The following is a 15,322-nucleotide window of genomic DNA, read 5'->3' as shown; positions in this document are numbered from 1 at the left end:
TTTCTGTGCTAACAAGTTCTGTCCTATGCTGTGTTCCTGTCGACTAATAAACCTTCTGTTTTACTGGCTGGCTGAGAGATACTGCTGACTGCAGAGTTGGGGTGCAAGGCCCTCTGGCTTCCACAGGAGCCCCGCCCTGGTGGACTCGCTGCAGGAAGTACTTGGTGTGGAAGGGGATGCTGAATGCTCCGAGGTTAGACCCAGGAACATCAAAGCTGTGCAAGCTTCTTGCCCTGGTGACAAGAAGGCTCCCCCAGAGTCCTGTCTGGCTTCGTATGGAGTAATTCCAGAGCATCGCCCCGGAGACTCCATGACACCACCATGCAGAGACATCTCAGCACAGCGCACGCCTACCCCAACCCCCGATGCAGAGACACCCCAGCACAGCACATGCTGCCCTCATCCCCCACACAGAGACACCTCAGCACAGCACATGCCTGCCCCAACCCCTGATGCAGAGACACCCCAGCACAGCACATGCTGCCCCCACCCCTCACAGAGAGACACCCCAGCACAGCACATGCCTGCCCCCAACCCCACGCAGAGACACCCCAGCACAGCGCATGCCTGCCCCCACCCCCACGCAGAGACACCCCAGCACAGCGCATGCCTGCCCCCTCCCCCACGCAGAGACACTCCAGCACAGCACATGCCTGCCCCCACCCCCACGCAGAGACATCCCAGCACAGCGCATGCCTGCTCCCACCGCCCCAGGGAATACATCACATCTCTCTATGTGAGACAGAGGCATGTGTATCTATCATTCTCTATAGAGACAGAAAGATAGTCATGTACCTTTATTTGCTATTTTTCTCACTGTCTCTGATACTATGGGATAGTATTAAAATGGAAAAAAGTCAATGATGGTTATGAAGGAGATTAGAGAGATACAATGGCAGATAGTAAACAGTCAGTATGAAAATTTTAGAGTTCACTTAAATAGCTGAAAGCTAAGAAATAAAAATGAGGACACAAGATGACAAAGCGTCAGGTTTAATTTTTAAAGCAAATTTTACTTAACATTTTCTACTGATGCCCAGGCAAATTTCCGTCTGTGCAGAGCCCTTCCCTTCTATGGTGACACTGAATACACCATGTCAAGTAACACACAGACTGAAACAATGCTAATGTCAGCTTTTGCCTTTTGACCCCGCTCCCCTGGCCGGAGCCCTGCAACCCCGCAGCCCAGCTACCCAAGCTGGAGGGCGACAAGTCCCACGGCCCTGCTACTCCGGCCAGAGCCCCGCAACCCCGCAGCCCAGCTCTTCCGACCAGAGCCCTGCAACCCCATGGTCCAGCTCCCCAGGCCGGAGGGTGGCAAGTCCCGCAGCCGAGCTCTCCCGGCAGGAGACCCACAACCTCGCGGTCCCGCTCCCCAAGCCAGAAGGCGACAAGTCCCGCAGCCCTGCTACCCCGGCCAGAGCCCCGCAACCCCGCATCCCCGCTGTCCCGGCCGTAGCCAACCCCGTATTTCCACTCTCCCGGCCAGAGCCTGGCAACCCCATGGTCCCCCTCCCCTGGCCAGAGCCCGGCAACCCCGCGGTCCCCCTCCCCAGGCCGGAGCCCAGCAACCCCGTGGTCCCGCTCCCCCAGCCGAGCATGGCAAGTCCCGTGGCCCCGCTACCGTGGCCGGAGCCCCGCAACCCTGCAGCCCCGCTCTTCCGGCCGGAGCCCCGCAATCCTGCGGTCCCGCTCCCCTGGCTGGAGCGTGGAAATTTGAAGTGCTGCCAGGAAAGTACATGCCCCACGAACCAGGCCCCACACTGGCTAAAGCTGGCTCTGCCCTCCACGCAGAGACACCCCACAATAGCACACGCCTGCCCCGACCCCCCACTTCACCGACACCCCAGCACAACGCTGCTGCCCAGGGACCAGTGCGCTGAACAGCCCATACACTGGCAGACACCGGCTGCCCAGTGGGAATCTGTCCTACAGACCCTCTCCTCAGCAAGCCTCATGGTGCCTGGGGGGCAGAGGCTGTGCAGGCAGGGGAAAGGGGCAAACAGCTGTGTTCCCAGGGACAGGCAATGAGGGCCTGAGCCGCAGGCAGGCAGGCACTGTGCAAAGGTGCCCATTCCTGATCAGGGTATAGCAAATGCTGGGGCCCCCTGCAACAGGGTATGGAGGGTGGGGTAGACCCTAGGGCGGGACAGAGACCCAGAGACTGGCAGCCTGAGCCTTACCATGTGTGCATCGGTGGCTGGGATGATGTAGGCACTGATGTTGTAGAACTGCATGCGCTGGCGCAGGGCATTCAGCTGTGCACTTGTGTCCGTCACCGTGGGGGGCAGGAACTGAGGTCAAAACACACTAATGAGGGGCCGATCCCCAGGGCAGCCCTCCACCCTCCTGGCCTTCCATAGGGAACCTGCGCTGCCGGCATGGAGAGCATGAGTAGCACAACTGTGCAGCTGCGCTGAGCACTCTGCTTCTGTGTGCTGCCAGGCGGGGCAGAGGGCAGCATGTCAGTGAAACCACTCAAGGGCTGGCTGGCTGTTCCCTGGAGCCCATAACACAGTGCCCTGGCAGCATGTGGACCCTCTGATGTGGATTGCCTGCTCTCGGGGCTCTGGGGCTCAGAGCTGAGCACAGAACAGGACAGAGACAGTTTTCAGAAAGGCAGAGAGGCGCCCTTTTGTTGTCGGGCGCTCGGCTGAGGCTCCTCCCACCAGCCCCTTCTTCTCAGGTGCCAGGTGGCTGCCCTTTGGCTATGCTGCCAGGGCATGTGGATCCCTCGACTTGCACTGAGAAGCAGGGAGAAGGCTGGAGGCTGAGAAGGGCAGAGAGGAGGGAGAAGGTCTGGGCCCGAGAGAATCTGGCTAGTGGGGGGTGCCGTCAGGCCTGCCCTGTGCGGGGGAAGATCTTACCGGAGGAGATGTGGTGCAGTTTCTGATGTCACTTCTGGCAGAGCTGCTTTGCTTTGTCCATCCTATGGCACAGCCTAGGAGCAAGGGACAGAACCACGTCAGCAGCTGCTAGGATGCGCCCCCTCCCCAAACCACTGAAATCCCTCCTCCTTGTTCCCTGCCATGTGTTCCTGATGCCCCGCAAGCCCCAGCACCGTGAGCCCAGACCTCCCTTCCTCTGCAAAGCATGGCAGCTCAGCAGGCCATGCAGAGACAAAGAAGATGCCAGTGATCTAGCAGTGGGCTTGTGGGGCCCAGAGCCAAGAATCAGGGCCTGTCTCCATGTCACACTAGTATGCAGCAAAGAGCCTGATTGTGAGAAAGACTTCCCTCAGTCTGGAGATAGTACAAAGCTCGTCCTGCAAACGCTGGTGATAGCTGATGCCTTTCCTAAAGCTCCAGCTCCTGGAGTCCTGTGAGTTTGCAGAAGCTTAGCTTGTGCTTTGTAAAATAGCGTATGTTCCCAGCCCATGTAGTTGTGGAGAGAAGCCAGACATCATCGGCCGAGGGCAGCTGGAAGGCTCAGAAACCAGGAGGTTTACATTTATTATTGTTTTAAATCTCATAGCTTTTCAGCCAATCTCACGATTTCCTGACTGAGTTTTTGAGTGCTTGGGTTGGTGACACTCAAACCCAGGACCTGGCCTGGCATCTGATCAGTCTCTACCACTGCCCCCTGCAGAAGAGCAGAAGCGGAGGCTTTGTTCACTCCCCTGCCCTAAAGCAGAATGTGAGCTGGGTGCCCTCTGTTCGGCAAATAGCAAATTCACTGAAAAATGCATGTTTCAGGGCCCTGAACCTGTTCAAGAATTTGCGTTGAATTCAGCCAGTCACTTCAGCCCCCAAAAGAAATATTTTGGAAATGTTGACTCAGTCAGTTTCAACAATATCAATTCAAAGTGACATTTGAAATGCTTCAATCAACCTGGTTTCCATTTAGTCAAGAAATTAGTTCTCACTGTCCCAAGGTATTTTTCCTGTTCAGCCATGAAACCCCCAAATCAATGATTTGCTCAGCCCAAGCAGAACAGAGCTGTGGCCTGAGCAGGGGGCAGTACCTGGGACAGAGCACATCCTTGGGCTGGCCTTCGGAGCTGGTGTGGCACCCAGACTCACCTAGGCAGTAGATTGCTTTCTGTTGGACATGACCAAGTTAGACTCCAACTCCAAGTTGCTTAAATATTTTAGCGTCAGGGTGAAATGTTCAGACGTTCCTGACTGTAACTGAACTAGGTATGTGGGGTAGGTTCACACAGTGTGTGGGGGGTGTGTGTGTCTGTGTGGTACATGTGTGTATACTCAGGCTGTCAAGCGATTAAAAACATTAATCGTGATTAATGGCGCGATTAAAAAATTAATAGAATACCATTTATTTAAATATTTTTGGGTGTTTTCTACATTTTCAAATATATTGATTTCAATTACAACACAGACTATAAAGTGTACAGTGCTCACTATATTTTTTATTACAAATATTTGCACTCTAAAAATTATAAACAAAAGAAATAGTATTTTTCAATTCACCTTATAAAAGTACTGTAGTGCAATCTCTTTGTCATGAAAGTGCAAATTACAAATGTAGAATTATGTAAAAAAACCACCCCAGCATTCAAAAATAAAACAATGTAAAACTTTAGTGCCTACAAGTCTACTCAGCCCTACTTCTTGTTCAGCCAAACGCTCAGACAAACAGGTTTGTCTATAAGTTTGTTTACATTTGCAGGAGATAATTCTGCCTGTTTCTTGTTCTACAATGTCAAGTATCAGAGGGGTAGCCATGTTAGTCTGGATCTGTAAAAAGCGATAAAGAGTCCTGTGGAACCTTACAGACTAACAGACATATTGGAGTATAAATAATTTTTACCTGCCTCTAGAAATTTCCATCACATGCATCTGATGAAGTGAGTATTCACCCACAAAAACTTATGGTCCAATACTTCTGTTATTCTCTAAGGTGCCACAGGACTCTTTGTCGCTTGTTCTACAATGTCACCTGAAAGTGAGAACAGGTGTTCTCATGACACTATTGCAGCTGGGGTCGCAAGGTATTTATGTGCCAGGTGCACTAAAGATTCATATATCCCTTGATGCTTCAACCAACATTCCTGGGAACATATATCCATGCTGATGATGACGCATTCTGCTCGATAACTCATAGACTTTAAGGTCAGAAGGGACCAATATGATCATCTAGTCTGATCTCCTGCACAAAGCAGGCCACAGAATTCACTTGTATAACAAACCCCTAACCTATGTCTGAGTTATTGAAGTCTTCAAATTGTGGTTTGAAAACCTCAAGCTGCAGAGAATCCTCCAGCAAGTGACCCATGCCCCACACTGCAGAGGAAGGCGAAAAACCTCCAGGGCCTCTGCCAATCTACCCTGGAGGAAAATTCCTTCCAACCCCAAATATGCGATCAGCTAAACCCTGAGCATGTGGGCAAGACTCACCAGCCAGCACTCAGGAAAGAATTCTCTGCAGTAAACTCAGATCCATCTCATCTAACATCCATCACAGACCATGGCATACTTACCTGGCTATATCAAAGATCAGTTGCCAAAATTAAGCTATCCCATCATACCATCCCTTCCATAAACTTATCAAGCTTAGTCTTAAAACCAGATATGTCTTTTGCCCCCACTACTCCCCTTGGAAGGCTGTTCCAGAACTTGACTCCTCTAATGGTTAGAACGATCCAAAGCAAATAGAACGATCCAAACCAAATGCGGATGGATGCATGTTTCATTATCTAAGTCAGATGCCACCAGCAGAAGGTTGATCTTTTTTGGTGGTTCGGGTTCTGTAGTTTCTGCATCAGAGTGTTGATCTTTTAAGACTTCTGAAAGCATGCTATAGACCCTGTCCCGATCAGATTTTGGAAGGCACTTCAGATTCTTAAATCTTGGGTCAGCTGCTGTAGCTATCTTTAGAAATCTCACATTGGTACCTTCTTTGTGTTTTGTGAAATCTGCAGCAAAAGTGTTCTTAAAACGAACAGCATGTGCTGGGTCATCATCAGTGTTCCCTCTAATTTTTCCCAACATGTGCAGAATGAATTTTGTTACGTGCACCAATATGGAGGTGAGATGTGTAACACATCACCTTTATATTGGTGCACATAACAAAATTTATGTGGTGTGGGTGGGGCCAAGGGCTTCGGAGTGTGGGAGTGGGGCTCAGGGCTGGGGCTGGGGCTGGGGCAGAGGATTGAGGTGCAGGGCTGTGTGAGGGCTCCAGGGTGGGGCTGGGGATGACGGGTTTAGGGCTGGGGCAGAAGGTTGTGGGAGGGAGTTGAGGGCTCCGGCTGGAGGTGCAGGCCAGGGATGAGGGGTTTGGAGAGCAGGCTATCCGGGGCCTATGGCAGGGAGAGAGGACTCCCCACAGCTCTCCCTCCCCGCAGCAGCACCTGGGTAGGGGGGTGTGCGGAGGAGAGGCGCCTCTCCTCCAGCTGGAAATAAGGTGTAAATTTTAATACTGAGAGTAATTAACCATTGGAACAATTCACCAAGGGTCACAGTGGAGTCTTCATCACTGAACATTTTTAAATCCAGACTGGCTGTGTTTCTAAAGCTCAGCCCTAAGGATTATTGTGGGGCAGGTCTCTGGCCTGTGCTATAGAGAAGATCTGAAGTACTTGTGGCACCTTAGAGACTAACAAATTTATTGTAGCATAAGCTTTTGTGGGCTACAGCCCACTTCATCGGAGATTAGAGTAGCTCACACTGGTCCCTTCTGGCCTTGGCACCTAAGAGTCTAAAGCTGTGTCTACACTGCCACTTTCAAGCACTAAAACTTTTGTCTTTCAGGGGTATGAAAAAACACACTCATGAGTGACAAAAGTTTTAGTGCTGAAAAGAGACAATATAGACAGTGTTTTATTGCTGGGAAGCTACCACTGCTCATTTAGGGTAGTTATTTTTATTGCTGGGAGAGCTCTGCCCATGTCAGAGCGCGTGTAGACACCCTAAGAAAGGAGAATAGTGTTCTTACAGATTCTGGATTTAAGGGATTATTCTTGGAACTGAGATGTAAAGTAAGGCAGGGAGCCTGCAGGCATGAGTGGCAGGTTTGTAGAAATTGTAGAACCCGCCCCCCCAACTCTGCCCCCCACCTGCCTAAGGCTCTGGGAGGGAGTTTGGGTACGGGGGGGAGGTCTCGGATGCAGGTCCTGGTCTGAGGATTAGGATGCAGGAGGGGTCCAGGCCCTGGGATGGAGTTTGGGTGCTGGGTACAGGCCCCAGGCTGGGGCAGGGGGTGGGTGTGCAGGAGGGGGTAAGGGGTGCAGGCTCTGGGAGGAAGTTTGGGGATAGGAGGGGTTCAGGGGTAGGGGCTGAGGATGAGGGGTTTGGGGTGTGGGAGGGGGCTCAAGGCTAGGGCAGATGAGGGGTTTGGGGAGTTGGAGAGACTCAGGGCTAGAGCAGAAGGGCAGGGTAAGGGCGGTCTGCCCTGCTATTAGCAGATGAGATGAGAGCACTAGGACCCTGGGGCAGCAGATGGCAATTGATCCCAGGAGTTGATGTAGTGTAGGATACCGCTCCATGTAGGAATGTGCTACACTGACAGCACAAGAAGGCATGGGAGAGGTGCATGCCGCTTTCTTTCAGGCAGGGATGCTCCGGGGCAGGGGCCTGGGGAGAGACCCAGTTCCAAATACTGGTGGAATAGAGACCCCAGCCCTGAATATTCCTGGAGCCCAGGCACCACAAAAGAATATAACTCGCCGTCTATGCCTGCAAGGTCTGAGGAGCACCTTGGGATAGCACCTGTCTACAGGTAGGAAGACAGGGCAGAGAGAAACGTATCCCATAGGATACAGAAGGGACAAGGTTTATATAATGATATTGCTTTTGGGGGCTGGGAGATTGGAAATGCCCCCCACACAGGGGATCCTTCCACTCCCCTTGCAGATCTCAAGGAATAGCTTGAAGCTGCTCTTCCAAGGAGCACTTCTCGCCAGCTGTGTGGTTGTGTTTCCATTTCATTATCCAGCTGGCAATTGTGAGGCGCGAGCTCTGTGAGCCGTATGGATTTCCCATCATTTCTGGGATGTGTAGATTTGATCCCTAGAGAGCAAGACTCAGCTTCAACAACATAAAACTGCACATCAAATAAAAACCATGCAGTGTCTCACCCTCTAAACATGAGCCAGGGAGCACCACGATTTCAAGAGAGAGTTCCTGGAATCAGCCAGAGAGCATGCCGTGAGAGGGAGACTGATTGCAAACAGGGATTCTGGACATGTTCAGTGTTTTCAATAAATACGTTTTCCTGCATCCAAAAGAACCACAAGCACCTCAGCCCAAGGGAGATGTCTATGCTGGAGACCAGAACTGGAGGAGTCACAGCAAGGTGCAGAAATCTGGAGAGGCTGTGGGTGGTGCAGATGGGAAGGGGAACAGGGTAGAATCAGGTCGTGCCCTATATACTGGGGGAGCAGAGCAGACGGATGTGACACTTGGGCTGTAACTTTTTGCTGCTTCGGAATTTATCATGGAAACAAGGTCAAGTTAGTTTCAATGAAGAATGTTATGAACAGGTGGAAGAGAACCACAGAGACACTGGGGTAGTCAGAACCAAACAGGCCACGTTGATGTAATCCAAGGAATGCTGAAATGATGCTAAGTAAAAACAGATGATGATGTGGAGCCAAAATTGAGATGTTGGATATTAGGCCTAATTGGTAGAGAAAATAATAAGGGGCTGGACCATTCCGCCCACCCTTCCCTTTGTGGGTCCTTAAAGAAAGAGCTTTTGGGGGGGAAAGACAGAACGAAGACAGAAGAGGAAGACCAGATGGAGGCTACTGGAGCAAGCTTCACCATCACAGGTGCCATCCCCTGCTCCCGTTTCCTGGGACCCTGGGCCTTGGTCATCCTGCTCCTGCGAGATGTCCTGACCAGACCGAGCCAGAGGGAGGAACCTACCTGACATCGCCACCTCTCTCAGCTCCAGCTGAATTCCCAGCATCTGGGATGACAGTTTTACCACCTTGACACTGTCAAACAAGGGCTATTCCGTGTAAAATCACCTTTTATAGCAGCTCACGCCCACCTCAACCAACTTCATCTCTTTTTCCTCAAAAGACAGGCTCTCCCCTTATATCCAGGATGGGGAAACAGAGAGGAGCCTGGCACTGGCTGTATATGGGCAGGTGGAGCAGAGAGGAGGCCAGGCACTCGCTGTCTATCTGGGGGGTGGGATGTAGAGAGGAGGCCAGGCAGTTGCTATGTACTATTTACTATGGCTAAATATAAATGTGCCCAAAGAATGCAGACCACATGTACAGGGTGGGGGACTCTATCCTGGGAAGCAGTGAACGTTAAAAAGATTTCAGGGGGTGGATAATCAGTTGAACATCAGCTCCCAGTGCTACATTGTGGCCAAAAGAGCAAATGAGATCCTGGGATGCATAAACAGGGAATCTTGAGTAGGAGCAGAGAGGTTATTTTACCTCTGTGTTGGGCACTGGTGTGACCACTGCTGGACTGCATCTTCACCACTCACAACCTCTGTGTCCAATTCTGGTGTCCATAACTCAAGAGTGATGTTGATAAAGTGGAGAGGAGTCAGTCAAGAGCCACAAGAATGATTAAAGGATTAGAAAACCTGCCTTATAGAGAAGGGGCTTGATCTATTTAGCTTAACAAAGTGAAGGTTAAGAGGTAACTTGATCCCAATCTATAAGTACCTCCATGGGGAAGAAAACAATCTAGCGGAGAAAGTTATACCACAATCCAGCAGCTGGAAGTTGAAGCTAAACAAATTCAGATGGGAAATAAGGCGTAAACTTTTATCTGTGAGAGTAATTAACCACTGGAACAGTTTACCAAGGATTGTGGTGGATTCTACATCACTCAGAGGTGAAAGTAAGCCGGTACGGTCCGGTACAGCACACCAGCAAGAGCCAGTACGCGGTGCTGGAATGCACCGGCTTCCACAGCCGGGATTAAAAGGGCTCTGAGCTCCCCACAGCGGCAGGAGCTCCAAGCCCTTTAAATCCCACCCGCAGCTTTGGCGGATGGGCTGGGGCTGGGATTTAAAGGGCTCAGAGCTCCCTGCAGCCACGGGAGCCCCGAGCCCTTTAAATCCCAGCTGGAGCTGCGGTGGGGACTTAAAGGGCCCTTTAACTTGCCCGTGAGCTCAGGGGACTCCCAGCCACCTCTGCAGCTGGGAGCCCCAGGTTGATTTAAAGGACCTGGGGCTCCCAGCCACAGCCAGTGCTCCAGGACCTTTAAATCTTGAGAGGCCCTGCCTCTTCCGATTGAGGCCACGCCTTTTCCAGATGAGGCCACACCCTCCTCAGAACTCCAGCAGTACCGGTAAGTACTGTAAGTTACTTTCACCCCTGCCATCACTGACAATTTTTAAATCAAGACTGGATTTGTTTCTAAAAGATCTGCCCTGAGAATTATTTTGGGGCAGTTCTCTGGCCTCTCTTATACAGGGGCAGAGAGGACAGACTAGATCAGAGGTGGGCAAACTATGGCCCGGGGGCCGCATCCGGCCCTTCAGATGTTTTAATCCGGCCCTTGAGCTCCAGCCGAGGAGTGGGGTCAGAGCTTGCCCTGCTCCGTGCGTGCCGTGGCTCCACACAGCTCCCGGAAGCAGCAGCATATCCCGCCTCCAGCTCCTAGGTGGAGGGGTAGCCAGGGAGCTCCCCCATGCTGCCCCATACAGCTCCCATTGGCCAGCAACCATGGCCAATGGGAGCTTCAGGGGTGAAGACTGCAGATGGGGCTGCACATAGAAACGCCTGGCTTCCAGGAGCTGCTTGAGCTAAGCACCACTTGAAGCCTGCATCCTTGACTCACTCCTGTGCCCTAACCCCCTACCCCAGCCCTGATCCCTATCCCGCCTTTCAAACCCTTTGGTCCTAGCCTGGAGCACTCACCTACACCCCAGAGCCCGCACCCCCAGCCGGAGCTCGCACCCCAACCCTCCGCCCCAGCCCAGAGCTCTCTCCCGCACCCTGAACTCCTAATTTCTGGCCCCATCTCAAAAGAGCCTGCACCCCCAGCCAGAGCCCTCACCCGCTCCCTCACCCCAGCCCCCAATTTCATGAGCATTCATGGTTCACCATACAATTTCCATATCCAGATGTGCCTCTCGGGCCAAAATGTTTGCTCACCCCTGGACTAGATGATTATAATGGACCTGTCTGGCCTTGGAATCTATGAGCCTATGAGCTAGGTAGATCTGTAGCATCATGGAAGGGTGGGCAGGGACTGTGATTAGTGGGGACTTGCTGACCAGCAGACCCTGCCTGGAGCATTACACCCCATGCCATGGTCCCCCTAGAGACTCTGGAACAGGGCTCCCTTCTGGCGGATGCTTGAGCCATTAAAAAACTAAGGAAATTACTGGACAAAAAACATTGTTAGTATGAGGTTAAGGTTCAGAGTATGCCCACAGATTGGTCAAATTAGGGTACAAATCCTCACAAGAATGGTGTGGTTATCAAAAATCAACCAGTAAGCAGCCAGGCTATTCAGAGCCAAGGTAACTTTACAGCGATGCAAACATATCAAAGCACGCAAATCCACAGCAAAAGAGGGCAACCCACCTTGTAGTGGTACCCCAACATGATCAGAAATGGGGCCAGGCTTAACCATTCGCTACAGACCAAGATCTTCACACAAAGCTAGAATGGCCCACGCACAGGACCAACAGCTGTATTCTGCAGATTCCTGCACAGATACACATCTGACTCCTGGAGGCTGCCGTTCCCCACACTCTGCTGCTTACTCAGGGGCTAGTCCTGACAGAGGCTGCTTAGCACAGCATAGGATCGGACCCTGCCAATTCCACATGCCAAGATGCTCTCTTGGCTGAGTTATCAGCTGAACCTCTGCTTCCAGAATTGGAATCACTGAGCTTAGTTTGCCACTGCTGGGATTTTAATCTCTCTTGCTTTCATAATGTCAGTCACAGCAGGCCACCGGAGCACGCTCCAGATCACTTGCCATCTGCTTGTGGAGCTGCCCAGCTGGGCCACTGATCTTCTCTGCACAAGTCTAAGCTGCACTGACCAGCGCTTTGGGGTGGAAAAGTCCATTACATATTCCCACAGCTTGTCCTTTAGTCAGTCTGTCATGCAGGGGCCACAGATCAGTGCCCACATGAGGGACAGGCCCCTGGGGCCAGCAGGAGCTGGAGTGCTCCGTTACAGGGGTCTGGGGGATGGGGGCAAGGAGCAGCAGTACTATTGTCCTTTCTAAGAAGAAAACTTCACTTGTTTTCTCTGGGATACCGAGCAAAGAGACTTGCCTTAATTTAACCCTAAACTTCCAGCTCAATCCCAAGACAGGGACATGGGTCCCGGCTCAGGGCAGTGAAGGGAAAGGCTAGACATTCAAGGGGGTGAGGAGGATAGATTAGAAAGATAGGCAGGCTCAGTGGGAACAATGGTTTGTCCCAGGCTCAGCCCATCTCTTCATGCTGGTGCCATCTGAATGAAGATTCTCTCCAACATACCAGGAAGAAGAAGCATCCAGGCCCATGTGGTCCAGCGAGAAGAGGGCATGTTTCCTTGGCAGTCCGGAGCCTTCTTCTGCCAGGTGGGATCAAAGAGCCCAGGTCTGAATCTCTGTCTGACTCCCAATCCCCCTCCTGTGCCCACTAAATAGCAGTTCCTTAGTCAGCAACAGGCAGGGGGCTGGCTTTCAGATTCTTTTCACTACCTCTGTCCTCCAGTTCAGATTCTTGCCACCAGATAAAAACAAACAGATAACACAGCAAGGGACAGGGTCCCAAAGTCCAAAGATCTGCCCAAAGGCAGCAGCAGTGACAGACAGTATCAGAGAATCCAGCCTAGGCCTGCTCCCCTGGAACACTCCTGGGTAAGGCTGGGGCTTGAAAAGGACTGGAAAAGAAGCAGCATATGGGTATGTGCCTTGCTTTGCTCCTGCCGGCTCTTTTGAGGGCCTGAAAGGAGATATGTCTGACCGAGTGTTTACGCTAGAAAGGTCAGAGATACGGGGTCTCCCTCGAAGTCTTGCAGACCCAAAGATCTGGCATAGGGGCACCTTTTGCTTTCAGCTGGCAGGAGTGGGGCACAATCCTTCACATTCAGACGTTTAAGATCACCAGGTTTACGAAAGCCAGCAAAATTTAAGGGCTTTAAACAACCTAAGTGAAACCCCCTCCCTCCTCAAGTGCTCAGCTTGCAGTTCCTGAGAGATTATCATCCTGCGAGTTCTCCAGGCTGGCCACAGAGCCTTTTAGAAGAAAGAAACAAGGGAGACAAGACCCAAATGTATATCTTAAAGAACAAGCAGCAGACAAACAAACCCCTTTGCAGGCCCTCTTTCTGCATCATAAAACCCACACACAAGGGCACAGAGCCAATTCTTTTCCTTTGCAGCTGACTTTAGTCCAGGCTAGAGGGAGGCTGTGGGGCTCAGGTGGGGCCCTGCCAGAATACAAGTGTAGGAGACAGATAGATCTTCCTTTCCTTCCCCCAGTCTCCTGGCCTGTTTGGGGCAGAGGAGGGCAGGGCTTGGGCCCCACTCACCGCAGTGCCTACTCTTAACACCTCCCCTTCAGTTCTGGTACTTTTTGACAATTGCAAGTTAAACGCACTATGAGCCTGACCCGCACTCACTCCTACCCCCACTACTGCAGCCATTAACATGCACAGCTAGGGCTGAGGGATGTCCTCAGTGGGAGGAGTGACCAGCGCCAAGCCCCCCTGGCTCCCAGATTACACAGCCATTTCTTGTTCTCTGGAAAGTTCCTGCTGCAGCAGCTGGGTGGGCTGTGGAGGTGGAGCTGTCTCCTGGCACCCGTGTTTGCTGCTCCTGGTGTGCGAACATAGTCAGTAACACCCCAGCACACCAGAGTCCTCGCTGGTTTTAGTCAGATATTGTGTGAGGGCCTCCCATAGAGTCAGCTCTCAGGGCTAGTGATGACCTTGGTGCGGAGGGCGTAGCTGTGACCTGGGCAGGTTATCAGCCACTTGCTGAGTGGAATTTATCCTTCTGCCCAACCTGCCTGGGTGTGACTGATTGCCAGTCCTGTCGCTGTCTCTCTTCTGGCGCAGCTTCCTGGAGCACAATGCCACCTGCGGTTCCTGGCTCGAGGAGCACGTTAGATGTTGGCGCTGGGGTTTTTAATCCATCTGACCATGAGCCTGATAAAGAATCAGGGTGTGCTGCAACTGCCTAACAGGGACAAGCATGGATGTGCTGAATCTAGTTTCTTATCAAGCTCTTTGCCACCTTCCTCCTAGTCCATTAGTCAGGGCTTACTGTGGCTGCCGTTAACACAGCTGTCAGAACCGCTGAGGACAGACATGAACTGTGGGCCACTCCCCGTCATTCACTCCTCTGGGCTCCGCTCCTGCACGGCCCAGGAGAAAGAAAGCAACCTCCAAGGCTCAGGCCGTCCTTCAGCTGCATTGGGAAGGAGAGAGGCAGAGCTCCAACTCCCCTAGGGCAGGGGAGGGAGGGATGGGGAGGGAGAGGCAGCGAGGCATCTGGAGGAGGAGAGATTGCAGCAGGAGAGTGGCAGAGGAGGCACAGGCAGGACCGGCGCTACGGTTTCTGGCGCCCTAGGCGCCGGGACATTTTGCCGCCCCGCGCGCGGGTCTCGCGGCTCTGGCGGAGCTGCCGCAGGTCCACCGGAGCTGCGGCTTCCTGACTCCCGGGGGGCGCCCGGGCTCCGGTCGCGCGGCGGCTCGCGACCCCTGGAGGGGCGCCTGCTGCGGGGGCGGGGTGCTGCGCGCGCGGTCGCTGACCCCCGGAGGGGGCGCCCTGCGCCGGGCTGCGCGGCGGCGTATCGCTGACCCGGGGCGGGCGCCCTGGCTGTGCCGTCTGCGGCGGTGCACTGACTTCAGGGCGGTGCGTCGGCGCTGACCCGGGGTACACTGGGCTGACCAGGTGCAGGCAGCGCCTGCGCGAGGCAAGCTTCAGCCCCTCCAGCAGCAGCGGCTGCAACCATTTAAAAAAATTTGGGGGGCGCCACTTTTTGGCGCCCCCAAATCTTGGCGCCCTAGGCAACCGCCTAGTTTGCCTAAATGGTTGCACCGGCCCTGGGCACAGGGAATGCATGGAGCAGAGAGAGCACTCAGTGTGCAGGGCCAGCCAGCCATGCTCAGCGTGTCGATGATGGAGGGCCCAGCAAAGACACAGCTGAGCACAGCCACATGCCATCGGCTTCCGGCAGGTGGAACATCTCACACACCTCCAGTCCTGACAGCCCTCCCCGCCCTTCCCCCTGCTACCAGAGCACCGCACTCCTAGCCCTCATCTAACATGTTCCCCTCTCCCAGCCCTGGTCTATGGCGGGCCCGAAAGCCTGTCTCACATCCCATGTGCCCAGCAGAGAACTAAAGCACTCGGGAAACATGCCAGTTTCCTCCCCTAGCCAGCCACTGGCCAGCTGCCTATGCAGAGCTCCGCTGTGCAGCTGTGAG

General features: G+C 53.0%; 1 protein-coding gene across 1 annotated transcript in view; it reads right to left on the bottom strand.

The window, feature by feature from the left end:
• Nucleotides 1-8,838, bottom strand: part of XPNPEP2 (X-prolyl aminopeptidase 2) — a 28,170-nt gene extending 19,332 nt beyond the window's left edge. The window contains exons 1-3 of the mRNA XM_032773788.1: nt 8,832-8,838; nt 2,868-2,941; nt 2,184-2,294 (exon numbers count right to left, since the gene is read on the bottom strand). Of these exons, the coding sequence (XP_032629679.1) occupies nt 2,184-2,294; nt 2,868-2,941; nt 8,832-8,838 (192 nt within the window). The remainder of the gene's footprint in view (nt 1-2,183; nt 2,295-2,867; nt 2,942-8,831) is intronic.
• Between the last annotated feature and the right edge of the window lie 6,484 nt (nt 8,839-15,322).

This window comes from Chelonoidis abingdonii, chromosome 8 (assembly GCF_003597395.2).
Source record: "Chelonoidis abingdonii isolate Lonesome George chromosome 8, CheloAbing_2.0, whole genome shotgun sequence".
Taxonomy (NCBI): domain Eukaryota; kingdom Metazoa; phylum Chordata; order Testudines; family Testudinidae; genus Chelonoidis; species Chelonoidis abingdonii.
Note: the sequence above shows the minus strand (reverse complement) of the source record. Positions and strands in the feature narration are given on the sequence as shown.